Source organism: Cyclopterus lumpus, chromosome 1 (genome assembly GCF_009769545.1).
Source record: "Cyclopterus lumpus isolate fCycLum1 chromosome 1, fCycLum1.pri, whole genome shotgun sequence".
Lineage (NCBI taxonomy): Eukaryota > Metazoa > Chordata > Actinopteri > Perciformes > Cyclopteridae > Cyclopterus > Cyclopterus lumpus.
Window position 1 is genome coordinate 1,054,657 of NC_046966.1, and position 16,960 is coordinate 1,071,616.

Consider the following 16,960-nt stretch of genomic DNA (forward strand, 5'->3'; position numbering starts at 1 on the left):
ATGAAGTGGTACACCGCTGTGTGTTTGATGAATGAACAGTCATCCCTGCAAACCCCACCCTGAAGGTTCTTGTACTTCAGACAGCACCTCCCCCCGGCCAGGGCATTTGGAGGTAAAATGTCCCCAGACGTTTATTTAGAGCCTCGTCCCTGCAGTCGAACGCAATGAGTCCTTCAGAAAGTTCCTGGTCCCTGTGGACAAAAGGGCTATACACACAAGATGATTAAACACAATACTGCATCAAACATTTCTGCTAAAACTAAGTTTGATATGTGACAGCTGAGGTGAAGAGTTTTAAATATGAATCTCAAAATACAAAATATATCCTTCCTCATTCTCTTCCTCATTCTCTCTCCCTCTCTCCACATCATTAGTTATATGAGGAAGAAAGGGACAACGCTAATTTTAGTGGTGTGCGTGCGTGCGTGCGTGCGTGCGTGCGTGCGTGCGTGCGTGCGTGCGTGCGTGCGTGCGTGCGTGCGTGCGTGCGTGCGTGTGAGAGAGGTCCTTGGATTTGTTCCAGCTGCCCGGTGGTATTTTGCCAGCCTTTCATCTCTCTCCCTTTCGTTCTCACACACACACAATTTGGCTTTCTCATACAGTCAGTTCAGACCGTCAACAGTCCCTCCTCCTAGTCTCCTCCTCGGTCAACTCTCTTCTCATTGGCTGCTTGTTTTTGTGTATTGTCATGTTATCTTCCTTTATTATTATTTTAATTTCCTTTATCATTATTACTATATTTATATATGCAACATCAGGTTACATTGTTTGAGTGGGAAAACAAGATTTCTGGATTCTTGACACTTCTCCAACATGCTGTCATTTCAGAGTTAATGATGGTGGTAATGTCCAGCTAATAACTAAATAACTAACAACTTTTCCTTTGTCACTCAAACCTCTCACTGATTAGTTTGACTAGTTAAATAAGCAGGACTCTGAAACACTCAATGTCAGTGTTATTATTGTTTAAAAAAAATGATATCCCTTATCTTAAAGTGCTAATCTCAAAATTATGAATTTTTGCTTTTTAAGAATTAAAAATCAAAAGCAGCATGTGTTTACATTCAGTATCCCTTCAGTAGGTAGCGTAGCATAGTGCTAACACTAGAGAATGATGTGCTGGCCAACTGCTCATGTTAGCTCACAGTTTTTACATAGAAACATACGATTCTACAAACGTATATATCTCTTTCAACCTCTCCGGGTAACGAGTTCCACTATGACACTGTTTAACCACGACAAGCTTCAAATCCACTAAGCCAGCCTGAAGATGAAGAGAACCTGAAATCATTTCTCCAGAGTCTATGATTGGCCAGGCTGAGGTTTGAAGGGCGGGACTTAGTGAAGGGTCAATTGAGAGGCGTGCCTGAGTTGTCTGTATTTCCAGGAGCAAAATACTTTGGCTTTTCAGCTGGTAATTTCTTTGTACGCATTTACAGTTTTTCTTTCCACATGAACAAATCTCAATACACTTTCAAACACACACAGCTTCTAAATACACATTTGCAGTTTCCTGTACACATTCACAAATGTCAGCACGCATTCAGAGATTCAGATCTGATTACGCACACACCGATTGAGATAGTTAGGCAACTCTCCACAGACATGTCCAAACTATTGTGCTACAATAAAGGCCCCACACCAGGTCGGCTTCACTAATTTCCATATGAATGTAGAGCAGACAGCACAGTGTGACTCCAGAGCTTTCCTTGTTTCAGTTCTCTGTTTCTTAATGTGTGTTATAATCAGCTGGTTTGTGAAGGATACATCACTGTCACTCCTGTGCTGTTTACAGAAATGCCTACAGGCACATTGATCGCCTTTATCTGAAGAGAGACTAATTTCCTCCAGACAGCCCACCTTTCTAGAACTGTTCAATGGAAGAAAGATACATTTTTAGAAAAATTAATGTAGCTGTTTTAAAGGCACTTTGACTTCATGAAGCGCCCTCCTCCTCCTCATCTTCTTCCCTTCCTTGCTGTCCTCTATCTGTCACCTCATCCATCACATTGCTATTCATCTCTCTCTCTCTCCCTGCAGTCCTCTTGGGCTTTCAACACCTTGTCACCCGATTTAGTGTGTGTGTGTGTGTGTGTGTGTCTGTCTGAGTGTGTGCATTTAAAATGCAGGTGTGATTTGTGATTTCCTGTCTATATGCGTACTAGTCTCTGTGGGTGTGATTTTGTGTCTTGAAGGGACAATACTTGCAACGCACAATGTGTGTGTCCTTTTGAGACGAAAAGACACCACATGGATGAGAAAAATCTTGTCTTTGTGTGCGTTTGAGAGAGAGGGAGGGGGCATCAAACACTGCTGCTGGGCTTTCTTTGTAGTCTGTCTTGTAGCCCCACTAATGATGTGCATGGGATGAGGAGTTAGATTTGGAAATATCATGCCTGTGTCGAGGGTTGACGTTGGGCTGCGATTTCATTGTTCCTTGTTCTGTGTTTTCTTGAATTGATAGGGAAGATCAGCTACTTTCCTATTTACTGAATGTACTCTGGTCAAATTAAAGTTGTATTTTCATATTAATATGCAGATGAAGATGATGCCGAAGCTGCTTTTTTTCTCTTTTTATTGATTTGCTTTTGTTTACTGAACCATTCATTTAGTCCTTTGAATTCATACTGTGGCGTGGACCACAACACGTGAGAGCTGGTCTAGAACCGTTTCCAAGCCAACTCTGGTGCGCTTCAAATGTGACCCTTCTATGCTACTCCGTCACTTTCACTGCTCTCTCTGAAGAAACATCTCAAAATAAAAAAGGGATTTCAGAGAGAAGCAGACAGACAGGCATACACTATAAGATAGATTCATGATGTCAAACTGATTCAGCGTTGAAAACAGGTTAAAAAGATAAAGATAGAAGTTAAAGCGTACAGATCACAGTATAGAAGTGACCACATCACCTGGCCAAAAAGACAAGACATTGAAATTGAGAAACAACATTGTTCTTGTAAAGCTGGGTAGGGATTTACAATCTTTAAATAGCAAAAGCAGCGTCTGATTGGATGGTTTGTGTTCAAGGGGCGGAACTTTGCAAAGGCTCATTTGCATAAAGTTAACCAAAATGCAGACGGCCTGCGCAGTGCTGAAAAGAACATAAAGCATCTGGTAAATAATGGATACAAAAAGGTGAAAGTGAAAAAACTTCAACAGCAATATTTAAAATCTGAGATACCCTGCATAGAAGTTCTCGAGACAAAAAAGATACATTTGCTCTTTTGTACAGGCCACTTGGCAATTCTTTTTTTTATGTTTATGCTAAACAGAAATTAACCAAAAGTACAATTTCACTTGGATACAGGCAAACAGAATATGACTTGTGAAAGCCCCCAAAGGCCCCTCCTTTTTCTGGATAGTTAAAACCGTGCACGGTATTAAGTATCGTGCATAGAGGCATCAATCAACACTAATTCCTCTCTGTCTCTAGCAGCCATAGAGGTCTGTGTCTGAGATCACTCACTACTCAATAGACTAGATAGTGAGTTCACCATGTTGTAGTGCCGTCCAAATGCAAGAATTATAAAACTCAATTTAGTAAATGGACCTGTGTCAACTTCACATGGAGGATGTAATGACATCCTACATGGAAGTGATGAACCAGAACATTGCAGACAAACAGTATAAATAGTTTTTGTTTTTTTTACAATACTACATTTTTATTTTTACTTTGTTCTTCTTCATATAGCTGTATCAAATCAAAGAGAGTGCTGATTCTTATTGAACAACATGAACTAATGAATTGTCCGTTAGAGAGAAGAACAGAGGAAAAGAGACACTGGATTGGTGTGCAAAGGCTTGTCCACACACAAACACACACACAGACGGACACACACCAGGGCCCTATTTCTCGTACCTGGCTAACATGGTTAGCGGGATCATTTTCCGGATGAGATTACAAGTCAGGGTTTTCGGTTCCTCGAAGCAAGTTTGGAAAAATCATGGAGCAAAACATACAAAATTTGAGCCTAGCTGGATAAACTAGCCACTCCCCCTGAAAAAAATGGCATTGATGAAGGAGCGATATTAGTTAGATTAATGTTTTATAGGGAGAGAGTTCTTCGAGATCGCCAAGATCCGTTATCACGTGATGATGACTTCCTATACGAGCGCTATCCATTCTGCCCACAAGGAATCATTTATTAAAGACCTTCTCGAGCCTACATTGAACACTACACACCGCAGCAATGACTGTCTCACAGACTGTCTGCAGAGCCTTGTTGTACAGTGTGGTACATTGTGGTACATTGTGGTACATTGTGGTACATTGTTGTACAGTGTGGTACATTGTTGTACAGTGTCAGCGATGCAGAACATCAGGAAAGCAGCTGTATGCCGTGGTTTTGGTGAAACTCATTACATTACATTACATGTCATTTAGCTGACGCTTTTAACCAAAGCGACTTACAATCATGTTACATTCATACACCGTAGAACAGCTACAGGGAACAATTCCGGGTTAAGTGTCTTGCTCAAGGACACATTGACTAGGGCGGGGATTGAACCACCAACCCCCTGATTGAAAGACGGACCCACAGTCGCCCCATTGATGTGTTCATTACGTTCCCTGACCATGTCTGTGTAAATGCAATAAAAGTTCTATATGGTCATCTCCACATACATGAATATGCACATATATATTATCTACTTGTTCTGAAAGAGTTGAGAGTTATTTTAGATCTCATTGGATGATGTATGTCAATGAGCCGATACATTTTCCCAACACTGATGCTGCGTTCACACCAAAAGTGTTACGAGTAGATTCCATGAAAGTCAAAGACAGACGAATGGATGTGATTTGTGAATAAAGAGGATTTTCATCCACTTATCTAGACGTAGTCAGTGAAAGTCACCGAGCTGTGTGCTGTGTGAGCCTACAGTTGATGTTATGTATAAATATATATATATATGATATTAATGTTATGAACCCAAACACAAGGGCGTTTGATGTTCCGACGTTTGTGGGATGTCCACAACAAGTATAAAGCAGAAATAGTGGTTATTTCTTCCATTGCGGATGGCGGAAGTTATAAATGTTTCCATGGAGATAAGCCACGCCCCCTCTCCAGCGCGAGTGAAGTGAATGAATTGATTAGATTGTGCCATTATTATGGTCTAGAATTCCTCATATTTGTTCATGATCATCTCCTGCTCGTCAGCGGAGAAAAAAGAGTCTCTTCCTTTGAGTTTATTTGCCTTTGTGCTGTTAGTAAATCATGTTTTCTGTGATCGATGCTTCCCCCTTTTGAAGTCAGACGGACACGCGCAACTATCCTGTGAACTGACGTCTGGCTCGAATTAACGAGATGGTTTGAGGGCGGGTCAGCCTTTGAGAAACCGGGATAGCCTGATGTCAATCATCGTGTTAATTTAAGCTGGCTAATAAGACATTTGATCGACTTAGTTGAGCCACGTACGAGAAATAGGGCTCTGGTCATGTGTGATCTGTAAGCACTGAGTAGTGAGCACTGCTGAACAACTCAGATATGACTGGATGAAAGAGAAACAGAGTATGTGTAAGTGTGCGTGTGTGCGCGTGCACATGTGTGTGTGTGTGTCTGTGTAGATGGGTTTTGGGGGCAAAGGGGCTGCTTCCTTGTGCATGCTAGTGAGGGTGTTTTCTGTGTGTACTTGTGAATGTGTGCAGGTCCATGTTTGTCTATGTGTTCATATACCGGTGTGTGTGCAGAGGGAGTGTAAGTGTGTAAGCTGCCTGTGAAGCGCTGCCCTCTATTATTCAGACAGTAAGCAGCTAAGCCACAGTCAGGGTGCTGTGTGCTTTGCTCCAGAGAACATGAGTGTAATTTAAAAAGGAAAAGTGTAATGTTTTTATTTTTATTTCAATGAATTGATTAATTGATCGTCAATGTTACCAGCGATCGATTAAGGAAAGTATTTACAATGTGCCACCCTAATCAGAAGTAAAATCATAAATACAAAAAGAGCAGATGTACTGTTGTACAACAAAGTAAACATTATGCAGACAATAACAGTGTAAGTAGTTGTCGCATACAATGAATGAATAAACAGTGGATGGTTCATTAAAAACAACAACAGTCCTCCTGAAGCTTTCAGGAGCTGGTTGCTTCTGCTACTCTGAATGAAGGTTGAGTGGAATTGACCTTCTGGTTCTCTTCTCTGTGATGGTCTCCAGAATACGCTTTCATTATGAAACCATTCCCTCACGGTCAACAGAAAATCAGAGATTTCCATCAAATATAATTTTTTTCCAAATAGGTGATAAACGAAATACCCAGAACAGACTTTTCTTTCAAATTCATTTCAGATTAAGCATTTGAAGATAAAAGCCATTCACTGGTCGGGAATGAGGAAGAAATGGTTTTCAGACCTGAACTACATGTGCCCCCAATTCCACTGATTGGCTCATATTGATTTCCAGTGCCGACAACCTACAGTCATGCATTATACGTGCATGTGTGTCAGTTAGTATTTAACTGCCTTCAACCCTTTTTTATTCTATGTGTGTGTGTGTTGTCTGGCAGTCAGTGTGTATGACTGAAGACCTATTTACCCATCCAGCCATCCACTGTAGTTATTATCATAACGATGTGTGTGCACGAGTGTATCTGTGTGTTCGTTAACACTTCGCGGTGTCAGGCTCTGTATGGCTGACCACACCTGAAGCTCTTGCAGCACAGGAGTGTATCAGCAGCTGCTCAGACTGCTTGAATCAGCAGCAGGAGCATTCAGTGACGGAGAGCAGTCAGACAAACCAATTACTCCTCCAAACTTTGTTTTGAATTATTTGGATTATGAACATCGTGTGTTCAAGTGACGCTTTCACCAAAGTTCTGAGCCAAATCATTGTGACCTTGCTGGCGTTGGGTTGTTAGATCAGTGTGCCAGCCCTGTGTGGTAAGAATGTATGAATTAAGGTTTTGAGATTGAATGTTTTGAGATAAATGTCAAATGTGCTCATTTACACACACACACACACACACACACACACACACAGACACACGCAGACACACACACGCACACACACACAGAGACACACGCAGAGACACACACACACACACACACAGACACACGTATCTAGAAAGCCTTGTGAAAAAGCCTCACTGCCCTCTTTTAACACAGCAGGACAATTTGATGTTCCTCTCTCTTTCTAGGGAGCTTTACTCACCCTCTCTCTCTCCCTCTCTCTCATTCTCTCGCCCTCTCTCTCATTCTCTCTCTCATTATCTCTCTCTTTCGTACCCTCCCTCACACACACACCAGTCAGGCAAATAGTTGGTTGCCTGTGAGTAGACCACAGCACAGCATGGGAGGAACCCTGCTGGCTTGGCCTCTGTTGATCAATCAACATCTACCAATGGAGGGAGAGATGAAAGAGGTAGAGGAGGATAGAGGGAAATAGAAGGAGAGGGATGTAGAGGGAGCCTGACGGGAAGGGAACCGACTGATATGGGATTTAAGCGCCGATAGCGATGTGTCCTGCTGGGTTTGAAGGACTTGTAAATCGTAGGGTGTATGGTATGCATCCATATAAAGAGTAGAATGTAGAGCTGGTAGACGGACGGATGGAGCGTAATGTGGGCTGGTTTTCCAAGATGGCAGCAGAGCTTTAATAATTCAGTTCACCACAGGAGGTTCCTCTTTGATGTCTCACTTTGAAGAACGAGTGCACCCCTCTCTTTTCCTCTGTTCTTCCTCTCACAACTAATTCACATAAACCTCCTCACCAGTCAGCGAACCCACCCCTCGTACTCCTCCTTGTAGATAATAATAATAATAATGCATTTATTTATATAGCACCTTTAAAAACAGGGTTTACAAAGTGCTCTACATAGAATCAAGGTAAAAACATAACATCAATACAAGTAAACATTTCAGAAAATACATGAGGCAAAGGAGACAATGCCATATGGGCAGTGTACACAATAGAGAAATAGAAAACTACAAATACAAAATAAAGCAGAACAGACAAACTAAAATAGGGGTACCAAAGAACTGCATAAAAGGACGACATCTTGGAGGTAATAAAAGGTGTACCAGTCCGGTTTTGGGGAGTGGAGTCAGCAGGAAGAGTAGAGGGTGCTGGGGGAGCTGTAACAGTTCCTAATTTCGTGCCACCATCTCGCTCTTGGAGTCTGTTGTTGTGATGACGAGCTGCACTGATGCGATCAGGCCAGGAGCAAACAAACCCTCCGCGGGAGGCTCTGTGGATGCAACGGGGCCGACGAAGGAGTCCGAGCGCCCCAATGGCCGAGACGAACGGAGGAGCAGAGAAGCCGTTGAGCCCGAGGAGCTGCGAGGTGGAACACTGCAGAACCATGCCAGCCGGGGAGGATGCAATCGGCAACCACGGACCGGACCACCGGAGCACCAGGACCGCTGAGAGGCGACCAGCCTCAGAGCAACAGCACGGAGCAGGGAGTCGGCCGGCTCGCTCATTGGTAGCTGCCGGCCAGCAAGAGACCATCGGCTAGCCAGCAAGAGACCGTCGGCTAGCCAGCAAGAGACCGTCGGCTAGCCAGCAAGAGAGAGACCGTCGGCTAGCCAGCAAGAGACCGTCAACGCCAGTTGACCAGATCGCAGTGGTGGAGAGCAGGAGCCAACGGCAATCACAAAATAAAAAATAATCCAAGATTTGCAGAATAATTAAGTCAGAAGAATGGCTACACTGTTAAATAAAATTAAAAATAATTTAAATGAATGTTAAATTGTTAAAAAGGTAGGAAAAAAAACAAATAAAAACAGTCCTAGACGGAGCGGCGTTAAGTTTCGCCAGCGTCCCCGTTGCCAGGACTACACTAGATAGCACCCCAGCATCACAGGAACAAAAAAGTTTTAGCGCAACAGCGTCGTGGCGAATGACGTGCAGCAGCATACGGGCAGCGACTTTCATCAATAAGGGCTGGTGAACTGGGTGTTGAGGTCCTCTGCTGAGAGGCTGAGGAGCTCCTGGACCTTGTTATCTCTAATTAGCTGCCATTCTCTGATGCTCTAGGTTAGCTGCTAACTGCTGCTAGCGTTTTAAAAAATCTCTCGTCGCACAAACAAGACTTCGGCGCTGTGGCTGCCTGTGCTGCCGGTTCAGCCGTGGAACAACTCTGTCCCACTGTCTGCCTCCGTCTCACCCATCCAGAACAACCAGGCGGAATAATAGCACAACATTCCCACCTTGAACAGGTGTAGCAACATGGATAAGTAGTATTAAGGAAAAGTGCATTGTTTTCTAACAGCAGATATTAGCAGAGTCTCAATTGGCCGATAAACACCTTGGAAGTAGTATTAGTATTGCATTCAGGCTGTTTCCCCTCTGACAACACACCGGTTACAAGTTCATTGTGTTGCTGCATCCCCTGCTATTTATATTATTTAGTGTAGGAACTAAGTGGTTGTGATCTAAATAAAAAAGATAATATGTCGTTAATGTTGCTTTACATCTTAAGAAATGTTTGTCATTGTTTGTCAATGCATATAGCTGCATTGTTCCATTGTTTCCAGGGGCCTGCTCTCATATTAGCTTTTCTCTTTCTGTATAAATGGACTCTAGCCTACTGTTGTTTTCTAGTCTTCTGACCACTCAAAGCTTGTTCACACTACATGTCACCCATTCACACACTGATGACAGGGGCAACCATGCAAGGTGCCACCTGCCAATCAGATCTATCTTATTCATACTCATTCACACACAGCACAAACAACCTGCAGGAGACATTTGGGGTGAAGTGTCTTGCCCAACGACACATTGACATGGACTAGCGGAGCCGGGGATCGAACCGCTGATCCTCTGATTGAAGAATGACCCTGCTCTACCCCCAGTTGCCCCAATAATCCATAATGTTTCATGAAATGAGCACAAATACTGATGTTCCTCGAATTGCACTTCTTTTTTTTCATCTTTTTACCATTTATAATGTCAAAAGTGAATCCAGCAGTAACTTCAAGTCAAACTTGACTGTCATGAACATGAACTCAGTATAAAAGTGCTTTAGGTTAAGGCACAGCCACCAACCTCATAACAACACCCTCACTTTCAAGTGTGCCATATAGTCGAATGAACAAGTGAATATACTATCACATCATTGACAATCCCAATAACAGAGTTGTAATAAAAGGACAGGATATATGTCATATTTCAGTGCATTTTGGAATGACAGCTGTGTTAATAAAATCTCAACTCCAACGTAACCCGAACTTTCAATCACAAAACAGACGTCATTGCAAAGTATAATTGGTCTGGCTGCATTTTCTCTGTGCTGCCTCTCTGTGCTCTCTCTAACTCATATTGATGTCTTCTCTCCACCAGGTATACTGTACAAGGGCAATGGTGAGAACATATTCATATCCCAGCAGCCCCCGGTCATCAGCAGCATCATGGGTAAATACAGATTAAAGTATGATTGACTTGTTTGACGCTGCATGTTTGTGTTAATTATGACATTGCAAGGCGGTCGTGGTTTAAGTGTGAGCCACAGGAATGTCATGGCACCGAGAAAAAATATCTTGTGCTAGTTGCTCCCTTGCAACTTCCAAACTATATGAATGCTGAGGGGTGAATTCACAGAGAATGGATTGGGGCTGCTAAACTACACCAACTGCTTTCTCACAGCGCAAACGCGTCCATAAAGGTTTGCAGCTGAATGCAATTTGCCCATTTTTGCATGTAATTGCAATTATTCATGTGGCAAAGTATAAATGAGTCGGTTGTGAGAGTCAGCCGGAGCCATAGGTCTTGCCAGGAGGATCTGGCCAGAGTGCCTCTTCCAACCAAACCAACAGAGGAGAAGGGAAACATTTAAGGAGGGAGCGGGAAGAAATTATGTGTTTATTCTTTTATATAATTAACTTATTTTTATTCTATTTTTCCTCGTTTCTTTTTTTTTCTCGTTTAATTTCAAATTGACATGTTGGGGAGCTTTGTTCATTTAATTTTCATGACACAACTGTCATAGCATCCTGTCACTGAATGCCAAAATAAATGAGTTTGAGCAGACACCTCTTATAAATGCCCTTCAGTTACCACCAACTCCCTGCGGATGCTAATTATTTCACACTGGAACTGCATGTGGCTTTTAGCGTTGATATTTGTGAATTTGATTGTTTATGCAATGAGGTTCATTTGCATAGATAGGTTGTGCCAAACACCGTTTGCTTGGCAGCACAGTTATGGTTGCATCTCACCCTTTGCGGGTGCTTTGAGAATTACACGATTTCTTATTTGTGCAGGTCTCGAGGCTGCAAAAACCACGCGACCCATTTGTGAATCTGCCCCTGAGTCTTTTGCCGAGACTAGTATCTTTGAGGTTCCAATGTGTGTCAAATACGTTTATGTATTGTGTTGCAGAGATATTGACTGAAATGAGCATGCTAACCAGCTAGCTCTGGCCCGTCCGTTCTTGTAATCCCACTAAACCCTTGAGCTCCGGGAAACAGACCCTCAGTTAGCGGTTAGCTGTTGCAATTAGCTCTCAGCCAGCACCAGCGGGCCTAACCTGTGTACCAGCAGCAGCAGAAAGCTTGCTGATCTATGGGGAGCAGGACGTCCCCCGTGATGAATTTGAGACACCACTGAATGTCTCTTGGAAAAAACTAAAATATGCATTTATGCTACTTTGGACTAATCCAATACATAAACTATGAACGTGTGCACAGAGTGTACAGCTGCCAGTCAATGGCACAGTAAAGACACAGATTGCTAACGTAGGCGTGAAGATTATAATTATAGCAGTGTTGTTTTTAAAGGCTCTCATAGTTGCAGCAGTTTGGTCAAGTTGATAGTTATTTTTTATAGAACTGATGTACATTTAGATTGCATGGACTGAGTAGTATTCAATTCAATTTCAATTCAGTTTATTTTGTATAGCCCAATATCACAAATTACAAATTTGCCTCAGAGGGCTTTACAATCTGTACACATACGACATCCCTGTCCCAGGACCTCACATCGGATCAGGAAAAACTCCCCAAAAATAACCTTTGACAGGGAAAAAAGTGAAGAAACCTTCAGTATAGGGTGAACACCATCTAGTATCAGAGGAAGTGCAACTTTTTCACATTGTTTTCCCAATTAGGAATGAATTAATTGTACTGCAGTTCTTGTCTAACTTTTCTGAAGTGCCCCTACAGAGAATAGAACCCTGGGTCTTTGAGATGATGGACAGTGCATCAATCCCACATTTTCTTTGGGTTGACATTCTTAAATAGATGCTTGGTCCACAACAGTGTTCAACAACCTGGCTTGATATAATGCATTTGAAATAAGCTCCCAACTGGACAGTCTGTTTTGTGTACAGAGCAGAAACCAAATGTTTCAGTCGGGAAAAATCGGTTCAATGTCCTGTCTCAGGAAATGGACGTCGGCGCAGCATCTCCTGCCCCAGCTGTAACGGGCAGGCAGAGGGCAACAAGCTGCTGGCGCCTCTGGCTCTGGCCTGCGGAGCAGATGGCAGCATCTTCGTTGGAGACTTCAACTACATCAGGAGGATCTTCCCCTCCGGGAATGTTACCAGTGTCATGGAGCTGAGGTAAGAGGGGAGGGAGGATGGCTGCTGGTGCCCAATCAGATATCTGAACCTAATCCAAAGAATACATCCCTTCGGGTCACAGAGATGAAGGTCTCACTCAGAGAACTCAGGATCCATTTAACAGTAAAGCTCTGCCAACGGATTCTCAGGGTCTTTGCAAATCCATGAATGTTGTTGGATTTGAGGGAAACTAAATATGACCTACAGTGTACACATTTGTGAAAAATGAACTGATTGACTTGAGAGTCCTTGGTTTTTAATTAAAACCTAGCATCTGAATTCATCTCTCTGCCTCCGCTTTCCTTCCTGCACTCAACTGTTCAACTCCACATCATTGGTCTCGGATGACTTTGAACGGTACTTGAACACATAAAGGAAGAGAGGAATAGAGACGTGGCCAGATTGGACACTTTGCCACTGATTAACATTCAAGTACTTACTCTTTAGCCAAAGTGCTAAAAGAGAACAGATCAGTTTGTTAGTGCTTTGAATCGGGAAGTGGGCCTCTGGCACACTGTTGAGTGCTCATTTTTCTAACACTGAAATCTTTTTCCTATTTATTTCTGAAGAATGATTTAAATTATAAATTTGAATGCAACTTCTAACAGTGTTTTCTTGTTTTCCAGTATATGTTCATATATACCTTTTAGAAACCAATCTGTCTACTAACTCTTGTTTGCTCTTTTTTCCTTCCTTTGCTTGCACTGTATTAAAGAAACAAAGATTTCAGACATAGGTAAGAGTGACTAATCCTCTTCAACTTTTAACTTACTTTCATTCCACGATCCATTTCTGCTGCTTACGTACCAGACTCTTGTCTGCACATTTCTTTCATCCTTCTTATCTCCTTATGAAATAAAAACAATCACTGGCAGCTTTCAGACCTGATTACACTGACGTCTTTAGCCCAAGGTGCATCAAGGAGACAGTGAGCTGGTTCAAGCTGTTAGAAGGACAATTTAGCATTCATAATTCCTTCCTGAAGTCCATTAATGCTTTAAAGCTGCAGAATGAATCAAGGAGAGAAGCTGTCAAAAAAGGTCAGACAAAAAGATGATATTCGACCAGACAGACATACAGTCTCCACGGCAGCTAGTAAATCAGTTCTCAGGATCATTCAGGTTGGGTCTTAATTTGGTTGTTTTGGCCAACATTTATATCTGTCATTTACTCACCGAAGTAACTAGTATCATCTGGAAATATTGAATTATCCATTCAGTTATTAATCTAAGGGGCAGAGAAAAGCAAATAATCAGAGGAAAGTAGCCCTGATGTTTGCTACCATCAAATGAACCCCACTCATTTTGTATTTTCCTCTTTTTTGTCTCCCTCAGTTTCATTCTCTGTCCCTCTCAAATGTTGACAAGTGTTCACACGAAATCGAGCCTGTTCTTCCGTTGTCAGCTCAGATGAAGTCATCGCTTTAGCAGCAGCCCCTAGTAAGGAGCGACGTGGGGGGGTGTTGAAGATGTTGGCCGTGGTTACTGGTCTTCCTTTATCTCTCTGTCTAGCTGTCCTTTTCAAATTCATGCAAGGTTGTGAACGTTTTCATCCAGGCAAAGCAAAAACAAACAGTTTCAGGCAGTAACCTGTGGATGAGCAACGTAAAGTATGAAGTTGATTCTTGCAGTAAAGGAAAAATAATTGCCAGTGTGCCAGAGGCGTTTGTTAATAAGCAAGTCATTTACGGTGGGCTGGATTCAACACAGTCTTAAAGTGTGAATAGGTCTGTTCACACATTTAGGAAAGTGGAGATACATGTAAAACTCCACCACCTTTATCAAATGTGTCTGGTAAGCTCTCCCATAATGCTACAATGTGAGCTCCATTGTTCCTGGCAAACATTTGGCCTTCTCCTGGGACAACTTTTCAAGGAACTAAAAAGTTCTTTCAGCCCATTCTTATCACTTGTATAGTGGTCAAGAGAGCTCAATCCACCTTGGTTTTATGCCACTGCTATTTACTGATACACAATGCTGAGGACCGTTTGTCTCCACAGTAAATCCCCTATTGAATTTTTGATAGCTATTTAGTTGTGAATTTGAAGAAAACCACCATGAAACTATCATATCATAACTAATCCACAGCACGGCCGCGCTGTCTCTCTCAGTTCTAGCGCTTGCACAAACTTTGTTCAAGGCAGAAAGCAACAGCAAAGCCCAACTTGACTTTTAATCTCATCAAACAAACTTCCTGTGTCTTAAAATTGCCCATTCAGCAACGATCATCCCTGCAAACCCCAACCTGATCATTCCTGTACTTTCAGAAAGTACAGTCCCCAGAACTTAATGTAGACACAATGAGTTCCTCAAAAGGTTTCAAGTCCCTGGGGGAAGGTCCAGTGGTCAAAAAGGGACTTATGCTTCATCTCAATCCATTTAAATGAGGCCAAAGCCAGATTTGTCTCCTTAAAGTCTTCTGGGTTGACCAATAAAGAACACACTGGCCCAATACTGCTAAAAATCTTGAAACCTAGTAGAGAATTCCCACTCAAGCTCTTGAATTTACCCTCTGATGTCCTCAGAGTTGACAGGCTTGGGTGATGACATCTCCCACTGTGTTTGAAGAAGCCAAAGGCTCCCGTTTGACTAAAATGCTTTCCATGCATCAAACAGAGCTGGCCTGGTTTTTGCCTGCGTCTTTGATCCCATCAATGCACTCTGCAAATGTCTCCCTAACCACTAAGCCACCCAACGGGCAGTGGAGAGGCAACTCTTTGTAAGTACTGTCCTCTCCTTCAGGAGTGATTGGGACTGGCGGTGGGTGAGTGAGTGAGGAGCAACGAGAAGATTAACAATTTTAACTACTGTGTCCATTACAGAGGAAAATCAGATTTTGACACTTGCGTTTTCCTGGTGACTAACAGTAAAGCTTCATCACAGGATAACAGATCACATTTTCATAACAGATGTTTTTTTGACGCCGACTTCTCTGCTGTCAAAACGCTGGGTAAAAGACCTTGTTAATGTTACCGGGAAATAACTTCAGTTTTGTCTGATTTTTATCATCAGGAAGTTGCAGGTCATCCATGTTTTTATGTCTTTAAGACATGCTTGAAGTTTAACGAGCTGGTTAGTTACTTCTGGCTTGATCAATAGATATAATTGAGTATCATCTGCATAACAATGAAAGTTTATGCAGTGTTTCCTGATAATGTTGCCCAAAGGAAGCATATATAAGGTCAATAAAATTGGTCCAAGCACAGAACCTTGTGGAACTCCGTGATTAATGTTGGTGGTCATTGAGGCTTCATCGTTTACAAATACAAACTGAGATCGATCTGATAAATAGGATTTAAACCAACTTAGTGCGGTACCTGAAATGCCAATCGACTGATCCAGTCTCTGTAATAGGATGTCATGATCAATGGTGTCGAACGCAGCACTAAGGTCTAATAATACCAGTACGGAGATGAGTTCTTTATCAGCACTAAGGTCTATTAATACCAGTATGGAGATGAGTCCTTTATCTGATGCAATTAGGAGGTCATTAGTAATTTTCACCAGTGCTGTCTCTGTGCTGTGGTGTTTTCTAAATCCTGACTGAAACTCCTCAAATAAACTATTCCGATGTAGAAAGTCACACAACTGATTTGAGACTACTTTCTCAAGGATCTTAGAGAGGAAGGGAAGGTTAGAGATCGGTCTGTGCTAAAGAGAACCCTGGGGTTGTTCTTATTTTTCTCTATTACTGATGAGTAATAGGCTGCTCTGGCATTACGGAGGACTTTCTTATATGTTTTATGACATACATTCAATGTTTGCTTCCCCTCCTTCTGAAAAAGCTGAACCCAGCTAGTTTCCGTCTATATCTCCTCAAACACATACAGAGCGGCACCATACATGGGGATTATTTGCCACTGGCAAGATGCAAGGATTTTTCTCTACTCATGTTTACTTACTCACGCCATCTTGACTCTGTTGTTTCATCTTTTGATTTCTTGTCTCTTCTCTCCTTTAGTCATCCACTACATTCTTCATTCCTTCTTTTGTGTCCTTCTTTTCTTCATTCTTACTTTATTTCTGACTGTGGTGCTGCCTATTCTGAATCTTGAAAACATTTCAATCTAAGTGGGGGTTTTCTGCTTGATAAAGGATAAATGAAAACAAAAGGGCATGCAGTACGCTGGGGCCTCACAAGTACAGATAAGCACAGACAGACTGTCTCACACTCATAGTCTGTCTATTCTTAGCTGTCTTAATTAACAGCCTGTGATCATCTGCTGATTATCACCAACCACTGAGACTCATGGCTAGAGGCGAGTGCATATGTACGTATATATCCACGCCCAAGTGTGTTGAGGTCTGATGCTTGAACTTGCTTCTGTGTGTGTGTGTGTGTGTGTGTGTGTGTGTGTGTGTGTGTGTGTGCTTGCGTGTGTGTGCTTGCGTGTGTGTGTGCATGTGTGGGTGTGTGTGTGTGTGTAGGTGTGTGTGTGCTAGTGCGTGTGTGCATCCTTG

The 16,960-nt window shown here is 42.4% G+C and overlaps 1 protein-coding gene across 1 annotated transcript in view; it reads left to right on the plus strand.

The window, feature by feature from the left end:
- Positions 1-16,960, plus strand: part of tenm3 (teneurin transmembrane protein 3) — a 97,440-nt gene that overhangs the window by 37,622 nt on the left and 42,858 nt on the right. Inside the window, exons 17-18 of the mRNA XM_034529321.1 lie at positions 10,283-10,354; positions 12,323-12,500. Coding sequence (XP_034385212.1) covers positions 10,283-10,354; positions 12,323-12,500 — 250 coding nt within the window. The remainder of the gene's footprint in view (positions 1-10,282; positions 10,355-12,322; positions 12,501-16,960) is intronic.